The sequence below is a fragment of the Xenopus laevis genome, chromosome 4S, assembly GCF_017654675.1.
Source record: "Xenopus laevis strain J_2021 chromosome 4S, Xenopus_laevis_v10.1, whole genome shotgun sequence".
Classification (NCBI taxonomy): domain Eukaryota; kingdom Metazoa; phylum Chordata; class Amphibia; order Anura; family Pipidae; genus Xenopus; species Xenopus laevis.
In genome coordinates, this window is record NC_054378.1 from 102,413,707 (window position 1) to 102,433,342 (window position 19,636).

Here is a 19,636-nt window from a genome sequence, read left to right on the forward strand (position 1 = left end):
TGTGTGCACTGTAGCTTATAAATGCTGATTCTGTATCCCATTTTATATGAATGTTTTTGTACATGTCACCTTGTCCTTTTTGCAAGTGACACTGTTTTGCAAAGTGAATCTTGTGCCTCCTGGGAATTAAGTCATTCTTCAAAACAGCTGGAGGGGTAGAGAGAAACTGATCCCTGGGGGACCTTGGGGCTGTGTCAACAAGAGCCTGATGTGTGCAAGGCTGCGTTCAGTTGACGTGACTGGCACAGAATGTACCTGCAGCAGAGCTGGAAACTGTGTATTCAGGTGAACCAGGGGTGTGGAGAGAATGTCACTTCATTTACCCCTTCCTGACACTCCAACTGCCCCCATGGAGAAGGACCCAACAGACTTAAGTCAGGTGAGTGGCATAAATTAATTATAACAGGACAGACATATATACTCAATTATAAGCCTTCCATGCAGGATTCTTATCAGTGATATGTCCTATGTCCTGCAGGGTTCTCACAACCTAATCTTTTTACCTTGTATCTTACATATAAAACATATCTATGTGAAGACATGTGAAATGTATTCACTCAAAATATGTTGTCAGTTGGTACCGTAGGTAAAGAATTATGGTATATAGTATATGGTGTCGCTGTAGGTAATAAAGTATGGGACATAGTGGCACAGTAGGCAATCTGGTATGAGGCATAGTACCACTGTAGATAAAGTGGCATGGTATATGATGCTGATATAGTGAAAGTGGTATGGGACATGTTGCATTGGGTATAAAATGGTTTGGAATGTTTGATACTGCCATAAGTAAAGTTGCAACAATAGATAAAATGGTGTGGGACATGGTGCCAAAGTAATTAGAATGGCATGAAGCATGGGGTCTCTGTACATAAAATGATATGGGACATGGTGCCACAGCAATTAATATGCAATGGGCATAGGGCTGCTGTTGGTAACTTTGTATGGAACATAGTACCACTGTATGTATAGAACTAATATTTTCAAACCAAGGGATAGGATGGCGCACACAATTGGCAGACTCTACTGCAAAATACTTTATTGATCACAACATGTTTCGGATTGACATGGATCCTTTATCAAGTGTGACTTGATAAAGGATCCATGTCGATCCGAAACATGTTGTGATCAATAAGGTATTTTGCAGCAGAGTCTGCCAATTGTGTGCTCCATCCTATCCCTTGGTTTGAAAGTATTATATTGGGCTGGCTGGTGTGGCCTCAGCAAGGAAAGAGAGCATTAACACAACGCTTGAACAAAACTTTTCTTCATGTATAGAACTAAGGCACATCCCATTAGTATGAAATATGACATGGGAGTAGTATGACTATAAATAAAGTGGTATGGGACATGCAACACAGTAGGTATGGTATAAAGTGGTATGGGACATGATGTTGCTGTAGCAAAGGTGATATGGAACATGTTTCATTGGATAAACAATGGTTTAAGAAATAGAGCCACGGTAATGAAAATGGTATGGGATTTGATGCCATGGTTTACAAAGCGGTACCGTCATGGTGCTAAAGTAGTTAAATGGTATGGGTCATAGTGCTAAAGTAGTTAAATGGTATGGGTCATAGTGCTAAAGTAGTTAAAATGGTATGGTCAGGCTGCTAAATAGGCAAAATGGCATGGGCCACATGGTGCCAAATCAGGCAAAGTGGTATAGGATATGTCACAGTAATGGTAAATGCTACATACCACATGAGATATGGTAGTGGCAAAGCTGTGTAGGATTCTTTGTAGGGTCTTGCCATGCTTTCCTCTCCCAGTGATGCACTAAACAAACAGAACTGCCACTTACACAATCTGTGTACTGAAGGCTTCCTCTCTGGTTAATATTTCTTCTGGACTCAATTGCACGACTCTCACTTCCATCTGTAACTTGCACTCTGGCAGATCGTTTTTGTACACTGCTATGTAGTCGCACTAGCAAAATACACAGATTTGATGAAAGAGCTGATCACAGAACTAACCATTAGCAAAGCAAAATTAATGATAGCACATAAGACAGGGCCTTTGCCAAAACATCTACTCTATAAAAATGCTAATGTACTTTCCTTTTTGTGAGACATCCAAATCCTTAGTTTTTCGGAGATGACCAGCTGCCTGCAGGTTGGCCTTCTGAGCAGCAAAACACTTGTACTGTGGTTCTACATTAATGCTGTTAATCATAGTATTGAAGTAACAAAAAAAGCGTTAAAAAACAAGAGCAAACACTGTCTTCAGAATCTCATTGTTTGTTATACACATGGTACAGGAGTCCTGACAAATGCACAGTTTCAATCTACAGTATGTGTGCAAGACAGATCATTTTCCCAGTGTTAGGTGATGATGGAAATAGTTTGCACTCCAAGTAACGTGTGTCACAGTATAACCTCATCATTTTCTGTCTACTTAAAGTAAAATAATGTTGGACAAATGGGCCCATATACAAAATTGGTGCATCACAAGGCAAAAAAAAAAAAAATGGGCACTGATGTGTCTGTATTTAAATGTCATATACATAGCACTTGCACCTACTTTACTGTTTTAAAGCACTCATAGGAGCTGGGTGATTTTTGTGCTTGGGGAGGCTACTGAACTAATTCCTTTCCAGGATGTTTTGATTTTACCTCTCTGCTTATGTCCTGTAAACACAGAGCATGTCATACAGTAGAAGAAAGAGCCATTATTGTGCTGCGTTTGGTCTATGATAGCTAACTCCCTAGGATATAATATCTGTGGTAGGTAGGTGAGTAAAAAAAGCTGTTTTAGTTTTTATACAGTCCTGCCACTAGGGGATTGACTAGGCTGCAGGAAGCTGCACATTTCTTTCTCCAGCCTATCCAATCCTCTTGAGGCTGTACCGGGATTTACATTTTAAGGGAAAAAACAGGAATTAACTTTTTTTTTCCCTTTAGTTTAATGTTTTTTTCTTCTCTGGATTCTTTATTATTATTAACCAGGTTTGGAAAGGTTTAGCCTTCCCTAGCCTTAATGAAAATCCACCCATGAAAGCACTCTACACTGCAAAATTGAACTTTCCTTGAAATTCAAAATGCAGTGCCAATTGCTATCAGTTTGTATGTGTGGATGTAGGCCGCACTAATGTCTATGCAAATATGCAGCATGCAAGAAGACCCTTGCTGCCAAATGTTGCTCCTATAATAAATCCAACAACAAATAAAGAAGGGGGGGGACAAAGCTTTGATCAAATAAATCCTCAAGTGATAACAACAATATAGTTGGTGCTTATAAACATACTAGGATCCTCCTACTCTCTCCTAAGAGGGAACCCCAAGTAAAAACCCTATCATGGCTGCCTGTTAAGCTGATAATTGCATACAAAATTGACATTCAAATTGACATTCAAAGCTCATTCTCTGAGTCACTTCGCACGCCATCCACACCCCCTGCCAAATCTTGTCAGTAACACCAAAAAATTTGTAAAGTAAAGTAAAGTAATGAAAATATAATATACGGTTTTGCTGCATTAGTACAACTGGTATGTTTGTTTGAGAAACTCTACTATAGTTTATATACTGTAAATAAGCTGCTGTGTAGTCATTGGGGCAGCCATTCAAAGATGGAATAGGGGAAAAGGCACAGGTTGCACAGCTAATAACATATAAACCAGTTAGCATACAATGGTTCTTTGGTGTTCCTGTCCTTTTAAACCTTTCTATTTTGTTGCTCCTTACCTCTGGAATTCCATTCCTGAATTCTTCCGTAAGGAGTGCTCTCTCAATCTCTTCAAAAAAACCTCAGATTTTACCTTTAAGAGCACTAGGACATTAGTCTAGTCCTGGCACTTAAGGATAATGCTCTTATCTTGTGCACTTTTCCCCTCCAATTTGAGCCTGTATGTTATCCACCCACTTAGATTGTAAGCTCTGTGGGGCAGGGACCTCCTTCCTATTGTCTCTTTTACTACATGGCACTTCAGCTCTTTGTTTTTATATAAGCTCTGTGTACTTACTATATTTATGTTACTTGTTCTGCTTGTGTGTACTTTAATAGATTGTATAGCGTTGCAGGTCCTAACAGGGCTTTACAAATAAAATTACACATACATACAGTACATAGATACATTACAACTGTTTGATTCCTCTACACCAGGGATCCACAACCTTTTGAACCCATGAGCAACATTCAGAAGTAAAAGGAGTTGGGGAGCAACACTAACATGAAAAATGTTATTGGGGTGCCAAATAAGTGCTGTGATTGGTCATTTTGCAGCCCCTATGTGGATTGTCAACCTACATTGAGGCTATTTTTGGAATTACACCTCGATTTTATGCAACCAGAACTTGCCTCCAAGCCTGGAATTTAAAAATAAGCACCTGCTCTAAGGCCACTGAGAGCAACATCCAAGGGGTTGGAGAGCAACATGTTGCTCACGAGCTACTGGTTGGGGATCACTGCTCTACACAGTGTCAGGCTTTTAGCAAGCTTCTGTTGTTCATGTCCTCTTAATACAGCTTATGTGCATCTGACCTGTTAGTTTATATGTATATACATTAGGCATTTATGTCAAGCTCAATTATGACAAGTGACTCGTTAACAGAAATGGCAGTTTAGGGCTACAAGCTGTTAATCACAAGAGAATACTTACAAGGAGCACCATTTCCTTAACAACATATACATCTTGTATTATCAGTTTACACAACACTTGTCTTCTGTTTCATGCACACTGTGATTAGCAGGGTTTTGAGTACAGGGCATCTGATCTGCTAAAGACACAAGGGTTTAAAGAAACAGATATTATCAAGGTTACTGAGGAGGATGCACATGATTTGTTAATCTAAAGTACAACTCAGCCTGCACGAATAGGAATTATGCAGCAAAAATACACTACGATTCAGTAAAGAAACTGGCACCGGTGCCCAGAGCTCCCAGCAGTGTCCAAACAGCTGAAGAGCCACAGGTTAGGCATGCCAGATAAACATTAAACCGATCATAAATAACAGAGTCTGTATTTTGCCTTTTATTCATTTTTTGCCACACAGTGAGTCCCTGTAATTCATTAAATGCCCCCAGTGCCTTATCAGCATTGGGCATAACATGACTCACACCTGTATTGTGTCATACGTTCCATAAACGTGTTAGAACAGGCAAAATATGACATGGGCTGTGGACCTTCTTAGGGGAAAACCAATTTCCTGTAACCTATGTCATTTCACAGAATGGTTCAGAAGGCTGAAAGGAATTAACCTCAACTGCTGTGTTTGATAGAGCGAAGCACTCGTACGTACATATATATATATATATATATATATATATCCTTGTCAGAAGTTTTATAAACTATGTAGCCATCCTACTATATAACATACTATGTATTGATATTAGTGGGGAAAATATTTCAAGGCCAAATCCATATTCAATAAAATATACAATTCTAAAATAATATAAAATATAATATACTAGCATGCTATGTAATTGCTTGTAATTGAACTGTTCCAAGCATGGGCAGTGGCATAACTAGATATTACTGGGCCCCACAGAAAATTATTTTTCAGGCCCCCAAAATGTCTAGAGGTTGACTTATTTTTAGGGATGCACCAAATCCAGGATTCGGTTCAGGATTCGGCCAGGATTCGACCTTTTTCAGCAGGATTCAGACGAATCCTTCTTTCCGGCCGAACCGAATCCGAATCCTAATTTGCATATGCAAATTAGGGGCAGAGAGGGAAATCACGTGACTTTTTGTCACAAAACAAGGAAGTAAAAAAATGTTTTACCCTTCCCACCCCTAATTTGCATATGCAAATTAGGATTCGGTTCGGTATTCAGCCGAATCCTTCGTGAATGATTCGGGGTACGGCCGAATCCACATAGTGGATTCGGTGCATCCCTACTTATTTTACCAATATTTATTGAAATTATATATGAATTAGGGCCTCATGGGGCCCCTATACCTCCTGGGCCCCCCTGCAGCCAAAGGGTCTGTTGTTAAGCCCCTGACCAAGGGTAATTGTAAATGTGGTGTGAGAAAGAGGTTTATGTTACATCAGGTATCTCTGAAGTAGTCTACTTGTGGTGGTACCCAACAACCTGTGTGTTGTACTATGTCATAGGGCTTCACCCCCTTCCCAAGGTAATGTGGGTGCTCCTGGAATTAAAGCTATACTCATCCAATTCCCTTTACATAAATAAAACAGAAAGCTACTTTGGGCTGATAACGCTGATAACCTTTAAAGGAATTGTTCAGTGTAAATATAAAAACTGGCTAAATAAAAAATGTTTCTAATAAAGCTAGTTTGCCAAAAATGTAATGTATAAAGGCTGGAGTGACTGGATGTCTAACATAATAGCCAGAACACTACTTCCTGCTTTCAGCTCTCTTGGTTTACACTGACTGGTTACCCTGGTTACCAGGCAGTAACCAATCAGAGACTTGAGGGGGGCCCCATGGGTCATATCTGTTGCTTTTGAATCTGAGCTGAATGCTGAGGATCAATTACAAACTCACTGAACAGGTATGTCCCATGTGGCTCCCCTTCAAGTCGCTGACTAACTCAGAGTTATAGAGCTGAAAGCAGGAAGTAGTGTTCTGGCTATTATGTTACACATCCAGTCACTCCAGCCTTTATACATTACATTTTTGGCTATTTACCCAGTTTGTTTTGTCACACTGAACTGCTCCTTTAAAACAATGTAAAACAGCATATTCAACATCTGTTATCAGCAATGGAAGAACATAAGACCAACCTTCTTACATGTGAGCCAAAGAAGGCTGCTGTAGTAGAATGCCATTTCTGCCACTATTGGGGTTATTTATTAAAGTCCATATGCCAAAAACTCGAAAAAAAGTCAACTTTTTGAGATTTATTATACCCGAGGATGGAAAAAGTCAGATTCTGAAAATCCGGCATCTCAGGTTGTATATAAATCAATGGGAGAGGTCCCTATCCTATATGGAAGTTTCTGTGGTCTATGCTGGAATTAGTCCAAAAACCCAACTATTTTGGACTTTGCGGACAAAAATCCGAATAATGGGGCTTTTAAAAAAAAGCCAGAAAATAATCAAGCGTTTCGGATTTTCGCTAGATTTTTTTGTTTGTCCCCAATCCAATTAAATCACGATTTTTAAATAAATAAGGTCCAAGCGTGGATTGTACTTTAGTCTTTTTTCATTAAAATAATCAGAAAAACTAGGACTTTGATTAATAAGGCCCTATATGTCTATGCTTTTATCTACTATTTAGACTTGGTGACTTTTAACAGACTCCCATATGTCACTTTCTATGTTCCTGGTCCAGCTGGACTATTTACTTCTAATTTATTTGAAGCTCATTAGCACAAGTGACATATTAATTGAAATGGCAGTTTAGGACTCCAGGCGGCTAATCACAACCCAAGCAGAAAACATAGAGAATTCTTGCAAAGAACACAATTTCCTTAACAACATATAAATGTTATCATGTTGTCACGTTTGTCTAAATAAAACTTGTGGTTCCCATATACCCTGTGATTAACAGGAATGTACAGAGCATCAAGGAACAGATTTTATCTGAATTTTTTGAGAAGGGTGCATGCAACGCAAAAATCAAATGTTGCATTTAGTGTTATGAACAGGAATCATGGTGAAAAATATGAGCAGCTCATAAGGCGTGGAGTGGGGGCCAATGGGCAAAGCGAATTACCCTCCAACATTTAAATGTAAAAAGTGAGATACACATATTAAATATAAAAGACAAAGGGAGAAATTTAATAAAATTTGCAAAGAGAATACATTTGCTCACAAAAAAAATAGAAATGTGCATGCAGCAATGTATTATTCTTCATTAGGTTTTTATTGCATTGCAAATTTTTAAGACATGCTTGAAAATTGTGTAAACTTTTCAGTAAGAGGTTTTATTACATACACTGCGCACTGGAGCAAACTATAAAATTCACAATCACTATCCTACTGTCACGTGAGGGGCACGGGGTTTTGCAAAGGCAAAACTGTTTGCAATGTTAACATTTATTCACATTGTGAGCGATTTCCGTTTTCCGTTAGCTACCTATATTACTGTACATTCCACCAACAGTGTCCATTACACTATGAACACTTGTGTATACAGCAAAGAGGTCAACAGAGATAAAGCCCCTCAGAAAGGACTTGTGATTCTATATGGTGCCTGAATGATGTCAGTTGGTTACCACCTTGCACAGGCCCAGTGCATGAAATACCTGTTATTCCTAACTATGTGTATAACCCATAGGGGCAAAACTGTACATGTTTCCTGCTTATGGAATGCACTTAAATTGATTCCTTGGGAAATATTAGGTAATTTTAAAATTATTACAGATATAAATTAGATCTAAAAACACATCACCCTGATCCTGTTACAGTTTACTCCACAATGACTTCTGTCTACCAGCTAACAGCCTTGACTTCCATACTAGAACCCACCATACCATACCATTTCTGAGCTGGAACACACTATACAATGCCAACTCTGCACTGGAACCCACCATACAATACCGTTTCTGCACTAGAACTTGCCATACAATTACACTTCTGTATTAGAACCCAACATGCAATTACCTTTCTGTGCTAGAACCCATGCTATTTCTGCACAAGAACCCACTATGCCAAGCCATTTCTGAACTAGATCGCTTCTGAGGAAGTGGCGAGAGGCCACGAAACGTGTCGAGTGTATGATTCACAGTTTTGTGTAGGGATGATTTGGATTTGTTTAAAGATGAACTATTAAAGGTGATATTTTATCAATTTTCTGCTCCCTCTGATTGCTCCATGTTTTTTGGAGTAATGCATTTCTGAACTAGAACCCATACCATGTTACATTTGTACTAGATTCCATCGAAGCATGCCATTTTGGTACTAGAACCCAACAACCATTCCATTTCTACACTAGAACTCACCATGCCATGTCTGCACTATAACCCAGCAACCATTCCATTACTATAGTAGAACCCACCATAACATGTCATTTCTGCAGTATAACCCAACAACCATTCCATTTCAACACTAGACCCCACCACAACATGCCATTTCTGCAATATAACCCAATAACCATTCCATTTCAACACTAGACCCCAGCATAACATGCCATTTCTGCACTAGAACCCAACAGCCATTCCATTTCTACACTAGAACCCACCATAACATTCCATTTCTGCATTAGAACCGACCTTACCATGCCATTTCTTCACTAGAACCCTTCATACCATGCTATATTTGTACTAGATTCCTTCTAAGAATGCCATTTTTGTACTAGAACCCACCTACCATTCCATTTTTACACTAGCACCCACTATACTGCGCCATTTCTGCACTAGAAACCACCATGTAATTACATTTACAAAAATAATTGATACATTGTATTTAATATATATTGGGAAAACTGCTTAGAATTCAATTGCCTTTTATTGTTCAAAAATGTGATTATAAGTGGAAATTATCTTTAAATATAGAATTGTAGATCTCTTTAATAGCTAAATCTCTTTTGTAAAGATGAATGTGTCTCTTTAAACTAAAATGTAAAATTAATTATAAAATCATTGTGAAGTCCCAAAGCATTGAGTGGAAGTTGAATATAAGTCCCTAAGCGCAGCTGTGAACTGTGCTACCTGGCCTATTCCCACTTGTGTCATTCATGATAAATATGACAGTCTAATAACACGCACAGTTAGCAGCTGGTAGAGCTCAAGAGAACAATATGCACTTGTGCAAAAAACAGACTATGCTTAGTAAGTGAGAGCCCACTTGTTATCCTTTACTTATTAGTTAAGCAAAATGTTTTTTCCCCTTTAAATGCTTTTTTATAGTTGCCATTCCCATGCAGTTTTTTTTTTGTCTTTTTTGTCAGAGGAGTGACTACATGACCGAGCTCAGCATCACTTTGATGGAGTGGGCATAGTAAAGGAGGAGTGGAGAAGGCAAATAGGTCAGATTTAGGGAGCATTGGCTAGCCACCATTTTGAGTGGACAGCAAAAAGAAAGGTCTCCACCCGCCCTCCCCTAATTTGGGGGTGGTTTTATTATTTTGGTTTGTTATTTTCTAGTTGTCACGGGTGAGGTCTTGGAGGGGAACACTAGTTTCTAGTTGATGTCATGACCTACTTATTTACATTTACAAATTGTATTGATGTTTTTGCAATGTTGTAACTTTAATAAAGCTGTGGCCATTATCATTCCAACAATGATATTGTCACGCAGATGAGCAAGTGTAGGATGATGCAAGGTTCATGTTACTGCCTGTTAAATATACATTACATAACAGTGCATTTACTGTACCCCATGCTGGTGGTGCATACAGCCTATAATATATGACTAGTGATGAGCGAATTTGTCCGTTTCACTTCACCAAAAAAACTGGTGAAACGGCAAAAAATTTGTGAACCGCATTGAAGTCAATGGGCGTTTTTAATTCAATATTATCCTGTTTGAACCACAACTGGACAGCATATTATAGATGTGGCCTTACTCCCAAAGGTCTTAAAGGAGAAGTCTAATTGTACGGGGAAAAAAACCCACCACCTCTCCCCTGTGTAGGCCCCCCTCCCTCCTCCCAACCCCCTGGGCAAATGCTCCTAACTTGTTATTTACCCCTCCTTCCAGGTCCTCTGCTGTGGAGTTCACGGGCGCCATCTTCTCCCAAGCGTTCTTCTTCCTGCTTTGACCAGCGGTTTTTGGCGCATGCACAGTACGAGGCATTTACTCTTTTTTGGAAACTTTGTGACTTTCGGCGCATGCACAGAATATCGGGGGAGGGGGGCAGGTAGGACGGGTGGAAGGGAGGGGTGCCTACACAGGGAAGGGGGGAGGATTTTTCCCTGTAGATTTCAACTTCTCCTTTAAGAGGAAGAATGACTCCCTCCTCCTGCAAATCTATGCCTTTTTTAAAGCAGCTCAAGACCTTATTTGCCCTTGATGCTGCTGACTGGCATTGCTTGCTACAGCCAAGTTTATTATCTACAAGGACTCCAAGGTCCTTTTCCATAATGGATTTGGCAGTCCCATTAAGTGTATAAGCAGCTTGGATATATTTCATCCCAGGTGTCCAGATTGTCAGTTTGTCAAGATCCTCATGCAAGGATGCTGCATCCGGGATGGAATTGTAGGGGATCAGACACGCCTCCCCCTGTTCTGCCTGTGACATCACCGACAAGCGGGGAAGTGACAGATCGGCTGGAAGCCCCAGAGGATGTTGTAGAAAAAAAGAGAAGGATACAGGAAGAGCCTGGGTTTGGAGCCAAATGTAAGGGGTTTTCAGAGAGAGGTTATAAAAGTGCCCCTGCTGCAGCATCCAGCCAGCCAGTGTGTGCGAGACTGTCCAGGAGGGCAGACAGACAGTTGTTTTATGCTGTGCATGATACAAGTTCTGCTGCTCTAAAAGTACAGAGCAGATCAGGTCTCTAGAGTTGCCTGAAATCTCCAGCGTGACTGCCTCTGAGAGCACACCAGTGAGCGAGCCACCAAAGAGAGAATATTGGCAAGGCTGCAAGTGTCTATGGACAGGCTCGTGCACCTAGAACGTGCATCTACAGAGCCCTGTGGGACCCCACTAAGAACTTTACTCCAAGTAGATAACATACCACTGATCTCAAATGTACTGGCCTATAATTGTGAGGCTGAGAGATTCACAATCCCTTTTTAAATATAGGGATTACATCCGCTTTCCTCCAATCTATAGGCTCCATACCAGATGAAAGTGAGTCTGAGAAAATCAGAGAAAAAAGAGGAAGAAATATGCATACATTGATGTACTTTATGCACAGTTTATAGTATCCACCAAGATATAGAGTAAACCTGTAACAGTGAAGATCCATGCCTTCAAAACTGTTGCACAACTTTCTCATATTTCTTATATTGGTCACTCACTTCCTGTGCTCAATGGCTCTGGGTTCTTAGTTTAGGGATTAACAGTTGGTCAGAAAGTAAAGCTACATCTAGCAAACAGGTAAACCCACATACCAAACAACTAAGCACTGTGGTTTAGTGTTTCAACTTTATACAGAAGAAACCTCTTCCTGCTGGTATTCTCTTTATCTATTTATATGCAAACAACTTTTCATTCAGTGCAGTCTAGGGCCTTAAATTAAAAGGAGAATAAATGCCTAAAAATGAATATGCTACAAATTTTGTATTTAATATCCTATCATACTGTACCAGAGTTGTAGTTCAGAAACACTCTTGGGATTCCATGCTTCTGAGGAAGTGGCGAGACGCCACGAAACGCGTCAAGCGTAGGGGTATATGTCGCTGTCATTGATGCTTTTAATGATTTCTAATAAATGAAGATTTTAAGATTCAGCTACCGACATGCTCCGCAATTTTTTGGTTGTTTCCTGAAAGGTGGGTGCAGGTTAGGGCCTGGGCAGAGGTAGACCCCGTAGGAGAAGCTAGTGTGAGGTTAGATCTGTAGTAGCTCACTCCAGAAGTGATAAATGAGGCCAGGTTAGTTAGTGAGCAGCCTGAAACTCTGCCTAGGACAGGAGTGCCTATGATTTACTAATGCGGGGTCTACTTTTAGTGATGTTGTCCCATTAGGATCTACATCTATAAAAGTATTGTTAGTGTTCTGTTCCATGGAAAATAATATTTAAATTTTGATTGAAGAGAAAATGTATATTGCTATATTTAACAAACAATTTAATTCTTAACATAATTAGGGATGCACCGAATCCAGGATTCAGTTTGGGATTCGACCAGGATTCGGCCTTTTTCAGCAGGATTCGGAGAATCCTTGTGTCTGGCCGAACCAAATCCTAATTTGCATATGTAAATTAGGGGCAGGTAGGGAAATCATGTGATTTTTCGGCATAAAAGAAGAATTTGTTCCACTTTTTCCTTTCCTGCCACTAATTTGCATATGCAAATTAGGATTCCGATTCGGCTCGGTATTCGGCCGAATCCCAAATAGTGGATTCGGTGCATCCCTAAACATAATAAATATCTGGATGAAAATCATGAAACAGGAGAGTGATTTAGACAAGCTGTTTGTTCACAGTGTCTTGAGATCTACTGATCACCAGCTAAAGGTCTACTCAGCGCCGATCCGCGCCTTTATGCCGCCTGAGGCGGCCTTCCATTGCCGCCCCGACCCCTCCTCACGGCGCTCACATTTTCTGAGCATGAGGGGGTCGGGGCGCTGCACGACGCTAGTGCAGAGAGCGCAATTGCGCTCTCTGCACTAGAAGAGCTGAATTTCCGGGTTGAAAACCGGAAATTCGGCTCTTAGTTACCAGGAGCGGCATTTTTGCCGCCCCTGGTAACCAGGGGGGCGCTGCCGCCTGAGGCGAGTGTCTCAACTCGCCTCATTGGTGGAGCGCCCCTGGGTCTACTGGTAGATCCCGATCTACCTTTTAGGCACCCCTGGCCTAGGAGAAAAAGAAGGATTAGAGTTCTGGGTATACCACCCATAAAGCAGAGATTCAAAGACTTAAAGACTATTGTAGCTGATTTATATTCCACTTGAAGAGCCTGTTACTTGGGTAAAATGCACTGTGTGCAGGAATGCCTAAAGATAGCGAAGGAGGCAGCCATCTGTGTTTATAATCCCCAAGTACCATATCTAAAAGGTAAGTGGTTTTGCTGAACTTGGCACCAAAAGAGAGAAAGGTGCATGTCACATTTCCTCTTGGAGCACCAGTGCTAATCGGGAAGGTGAAGTGAATGCTTGTACCCTAGCTCAGATCCCTGTGATATGTGGAGATAGACCGTGGCAGTAAGCAGTAAGATGAGTTGTAAATTCCTTCCAGAAAGGTTACAAGTCACCAATACTTTGATGCAGAGGCCTACCAAGCCTTTAATCAAGCCTTAAATCAAGTGAAAGAAAAGAGTTCCTAATGGCAGCAGCTTGCTGATTTGGGCCCTTCTGAGATGAGAGAAAAATAGGGTTCACCGGGCACAGTAATGCGGCTGTTGGCCACTATTTATTGGGAAAGGCAAGATGAAGTTGAGAATGTGGGTGTGTGTGTGTATATATATATATATATAATATATATATATATATATATATTATATATATATATATATATATATATATATATATATATATATATATATATATATATTTATATATATATATATATATATACATACATATATATATAAATATATGGCTGAAGGATCTTGTAGAGGGTGTGGTTGTCAATTTTACATGATCTAATTGGAGCAAGTTGTGTGTTGTAGAATTTTGAATGTCTACAATAAAATCACTTAAACATTATATAAACTCAGTAGGCTGTTTTTGTTTCCAATAAGAACTCATTATACCGTAGTTTGGATCAGGGTCAGACTGGGGGGCCCGGGGCCCGCCGGGACTACTGTCCAGGGCCCCCTCCAACCCCCTATTGTGATGCGCCAAGCGCGCTCGGTGCACCTGCTTAAAAGGCGCCACTCGGCGCTCCTGCATGAATGGCGCTGCGCGGCACCTAAAGAAAACCTTTTTTTAACAAAAGGTCGGGAGAGGTCTGGCCCAGCGGGGGCACATTAAGGGCCTGGCCAACCCGGTTTTTTCCCGGTTTCCTGCCGGGCCAGTCCGACACTGGCTTGGATCAAGTACAAGGTACTGTTTGAATATTACTGAGAAAAAAGAAAAAAAATTAATTTTGGATAATTTGATTACAATGGAATCTATTACAGCCTTTCCATAATTCTAAGATTTCTGTATAATGGGTTTCCAGATAATGGATCCCATTCCTGTACTTTGGATTACAAAAGATGCAGGCTACTTTTCGGTAAATCCTTGTTGGAGCAAGACAGTATATGTGTCAAGCAATACCTGGTGGCAGTAAACAGCCATTAAGATTTACTCCTATAATAAAAGGGTTTAGATTCACTAGAGCAGAGGTAAATGGGGATGCGATGCATTTAAAATTGGCACTTATCTAAACTATTTTCAACTATTTTTATTTTAACTTTTTTAAAACAGCTTTGATAAAAACAAATCGAGAAGGGTATTTTGCTATACGTCATGACACCACTTCTGCTTTTGTCACAGCAGATTAACGTTTCATACCAGAATTATATATTTACTCAGTCTTAATGAAACTATTCAGCTTGCTCCTTATCTAAGGTTCTTACCCACTCATTCTTAGTATCCTATCTTAATTTTACATCTCCGCTGTGTCCTTTCAGTTCTCTCCTCTAAACTAAACCCTCTTTCTTGAAAGTGGTAAGTTAAAATCTCCCTAAGACTGTTCACTGATGTGGATCCACAGACTGTGGTGCACTTTATGCTTACTTGAATTACTTGAATGCTTACTTTTTCACACCACTCTCCATTTTACTAGATGATGATCAGAGATTACAGCATCATGGCATAGAAAGGGGTCCTTGGCCCATTATCAAGTTAACCTTCCTAACTACAATCTATAACAATCTAAGACAATGACGCCATTAATTAAGATAAAACATTAAAGGGCTACTGTCATGGGAAAACATGTTTTTTTCAAAATGCATTAGTTAATAGTTAACAGTGCTCCAGTAGAATTCTGCACTGAAATCCGTTTCTCAGAAGAGCAAACAGATTTTTTTATATTTAATTTTGAAATCTGACATGGGGCTAGACATATTGTCAGTTTCCCAGCTCCCCCCAGACATGTGACTTGTGCTCTTCTGTACTGCAAGTACATAGGTGATATCAACCCCTCCCTTTCCCCCCCCAGCAGAATAACAGAACAATGGGAAGGTAACCATATAACAGCTCCCTGATACAAGATAGCAGCTCCCTGGTAGATCTAAGAACAGCACTCAATAGTAAAAATCCAGGTCTCACTGTGACTCATTCAGTTACATTGAGTAGGAGAAACAACAACCTGCCAGAAATCAGTTCCATCCTAAAGTGCTGGTTCTTTCTGATAGCACATGACCAGGCAAAATGACCTGAGATGGTTGTCTACACACCAATATTATAAACTATAAAAATACACTTGCTGGTTTAGGAATTTACATGGTAGTGTAAACAGTGTAATTTAGAAATAAAAAATAAAATTCATGACAGAATCCCTTTAACAATATTCTCCTTTGTGTTTGAGGTGAACTTCTCGTGAACTTGTAAACAAAGCAAATCCTGTTTGTTTCAGGAAAAAAAAAACTTGCAGACGCAGACATCTTTATTTTTCTCCTCTTGTCTTCTTCACCAAGCAATGGGTTTGGAGACTGATTTGGAGAATTTGGAGAAATGATATCTAGACAGTACAATATTGATAGAGAAATTGCCATATTTGGAAGACATTGCCAACATGTGAGCCTTTTTTCCATGAAGAACTATTGTAGCATAGTTGAAATGGGCTTCTCTAACAATATAGAGCAATGCATATGCTACTGGATAGCTAAACCCCCTTAAACACAATGTTATATCGTCATTGATGCTAATCCATTTCAGTAAAATCTCCATGGTTTTGCAAATTCTTACAAAAACGAAATGTCCAAGTTCACCCATCACTACTGGTAACATATTAGGCCATTATCTAAGTGCCATATCATACAGTAGATACCTCATTATCAACTACTGATTCTACAGATCTAATACAGATTTAGATTCTGCATTTTGTTAACAAGAGTCATTAGCAATACACCCCGAACACATCCATGACTTCTTAGAGTAGGGCCTTTTCATAGACGGACAACTGATTTGTATGTTGCAGCCAATAACTTCTCAGACATGTATTATCCCTTAAGCTGGACTTATTTACAATATTTTTTAAATTGTTAATTTCTCATTTGATTTATCCCTTTAGGACTCTGTCTCTGTGGGGATGCCTGAGAAGCGCCAGTGGACATCAAGGGACTGGCTAAGATTTGCTCCTCTTTGGATGGTTATAATATTGATTGCTGGAGCAGGGATAACATGGTACATTCTAGGTGGGTAAATAGGAAAATAAAAAATGATCATAACATAGATAGGAATCTACAAGGGATCGTGGTCCAGGCAATTCCTACTCAGAAGCAATAGAGAGGCTGTGACCATTTTGCCACTCGATAGCCGGTAAATCACATAGGAAGCAAAACACATAATTTCCCAATCTGTTTGTAGGATGGGGAAGAAACACTGGACCACTGCCCAAAATGGGGCCCCATGCACAGAAAATTACCTATTCAAGGTTGAACTCTTAACTTTCAACTTCCAACAGTTTTTGGAAAATGCCATTTCCTTGATGAACAAGGCTGCATCATCATTATCATGATTGTTCTTTTCTGACTTTTCTGACTTCTAAAATCTGTATTTGTATTGCTCTTGCTCTGTTTTCAATGTGTCTTTACCTGTATGAAACTGTTCTCTTTTTATTATTCTGTAGAGGTGGACACAAGTCCAGTGCTGAGGGTCAGCAAGTTGTATTCCTGTACTCTAAACATTCTGAGCCAAGAACTTACCTACGACTTGACAAGGCCTGAAAGCAGCTCATTCAGAAATGAGGCAGCACACCTTCAGAAACTGGTAACTATCTACATCCAAAATCTTCTCTAAAGGCATTATCATTTCTCTCTCATGCCGGTCCAAACTGGGGTGGTCTGATAGATTGGCCCTAGGATAATAATCTTATCATAATGCAGGCCTATGCAGAACCATTAGGACCTCAACAACAGGCCAAACTGTGTGGCCAATTTTCAGCCAGATATCACTTGAGCAGGCTTCTTGCCAAAAAGCTATTGACTCTGCAGGGGCTAAATTGCTAACTTATGTTGGTCCATGTATGGCCAGCTTTACTGAGTATTCTTGGACATAATTAAAGACTGAGCAAGTAGCCAGTTGTTGCAGAAATGCAATTAATCTTCATGGGTCCATAAACTGCAATAGCTCTTCAGCTACAGCATGCATACTCTGTGATCAAATCCATGGAGATTCTTGGGAATGCTTGATACTCTCCAGTGTCAGAAGGAGATTCTGTTGTTCTTCCTCCTTTTCTTTAACAGTCTCTGTGGCTCTTGGCTATGATTTAGTTAGGCCTACTGGGTTATGTTTGTGAGACAATTCATTTCTGAGTTAGGTTAACTGAAGGCACAGTTGACCAGTGATAGTTGTACCCTCCCATAACTTAATAAATTGACCATCTTAAATTACAAGTTAGAAAATATTCATGTGCCCATTTAGGTTCCCACCTTTTCTGGAAAAAAAATACTGGCCTCCCTGTTGCCATTCTTCCCTTTTACCAAGATCAGGACCAACCATCTATTTTATTAAAACAACTAGGTGGCAATCCTATAAACTATTCCCTATAATGAAAAGAAGGACAATACATTCATTTCCCAGCATCTCCTTATCCCTGGTCAGAAAACTTTAGTGCATGACTGGAAACAGATGAAAAGTTCTTAGCCCAAAAGGAAAATATAAATAATTTACTTCTTAAAAGCTCAACAATGCAGTGCTACTGACTGGGATACATTCTAACTATATCTATTTAACTCGCCCTCTTCTCCCAACTCTGTTCTTTTCCCACAAAGCTTGTGATGTGCATCTTTCCTAAATATGTATTTTTTTTTTGTTTTAGGTGAATGGTCTTGTTCTTGCTTCTGAACTGGCACCGTATCATAACTCTTGCACAGTGTATGCTTTCGGGTGAGATCCTCAGCCTCTAACATGTTTATTTCATCTAAAGAGCCACAAAATAACACAAGTAGAGGTTATTTACAGTAGAGTCATTTACTACATGGATGGCCTGACACAAATGTTAAACAATGAGCACATACTGCCATGTTTTTTGCATGTTTACACCATGCCACACAAGGAGCCCTGTAGTGTTGCTCTCTGGAATGGAGGGAGCAATTAGTAGTGAATTCACCAGCACTGTATTCATGAAGGGCACCTGGGGGTAGAATGTTTGTAGGCATCCCCCATCTCAACCCTACCTGCATCATTTAGACACCAAAGTTAGGGAGCTGTCAGGTGAAAAGAACAAAGAGCTGTCACGTGCACAGGGCTGCATCTACCTGCAATCCTGAAACAAAATAACAATTCAAAGAGCTGGATTAACTAAAGATTCAATGACTTGGGTGCAAATATGGGAATGTCATCTAGTATAGGTAAATCTAAAAACAACTGGACTTGCTGAGTAATCAACGAAGACGTTTCACTACTCATCCGAGCAGCTTCTTCAATTCAACTGACTGGTGTGGGAAGTTCTCGTCATATAAACTCTTCCACTAATCCAATCATAATGGCACATTGATTGGATTAGTGGAAGAGTTTATATGCCGAGAACTTCTCACACCAGTCAGTTGAACAGAAGAAGCTGCTCGGATGAGTAATCATTGATTACTCAGCAAGTCCAGTTGTTTTTAGATTTACCTATACTAGATATACCATGACCTGGATGAATGAAAATCTTCATAGTCATGGGAACGTTATATAATTTATACATTTTCAGCAGTAGGTGGGGTTCTTCAATATATTTCTTGAATTTTGGATTCCTATTAATTTTAAAGGCATCATTATTCCCACGCCCCTTGCAATGTAAGGTATAGCACTTTAGTATTAGGTTCAGACCCCCTTATTACATAGACTGCTATGTATGGCTCAGAGTTTAATATATACAGGAACGCTTACACCAAAAATCCATTTAAATTGAGATATCAGTTACTAAATACAACATATTAAACCTTTCCACCCCCAAACCAGAAGCCTTAGGTTTCCAATGCAATGTATTTATCAACAGTACTTCTGGTACTTGTTGACATCTTTTTTTACTGTGTTCATTG

At 39.8% G+C, this 19,636-nt stretch overlaps 1 protein-coding gene across 2 annotated transcripts in view; it reads left to right on the forward strand.

The window, feature by feature from the left end:
- tmprss6.S (transmembrane serine protease 6 S homeolog) overlaps positions 1 to 19,636 on the forward strand; it is a 40,608-nt gene continuing 20,972 nt past the window's right edge. For both annotated transcript variants that reach the window (XM_041561666.1, XM_041561667.1), the window contains exons 1-4: positions 1 to 379; positions 16,681 to 16,804; positions 17,239 to 17,378; positions 18,430 to 18,497. In XM_041561666.1, the coding sequence (XP_041417600.1) occupies positions 308 to 379; positions 16,681 to 16,804; positions 17,239 to 17,378; positions 18,430 to 18,497 (404 nt within the window). In that variant the 5' untranslated portion in view covers positions 1 to 307. The remainder of the gene's footprint in view (positions 380 to 16,680; positions 16,805 to 17,238; positions 17,379 to 18,429; positions 18,498 to 19,636) is intronic.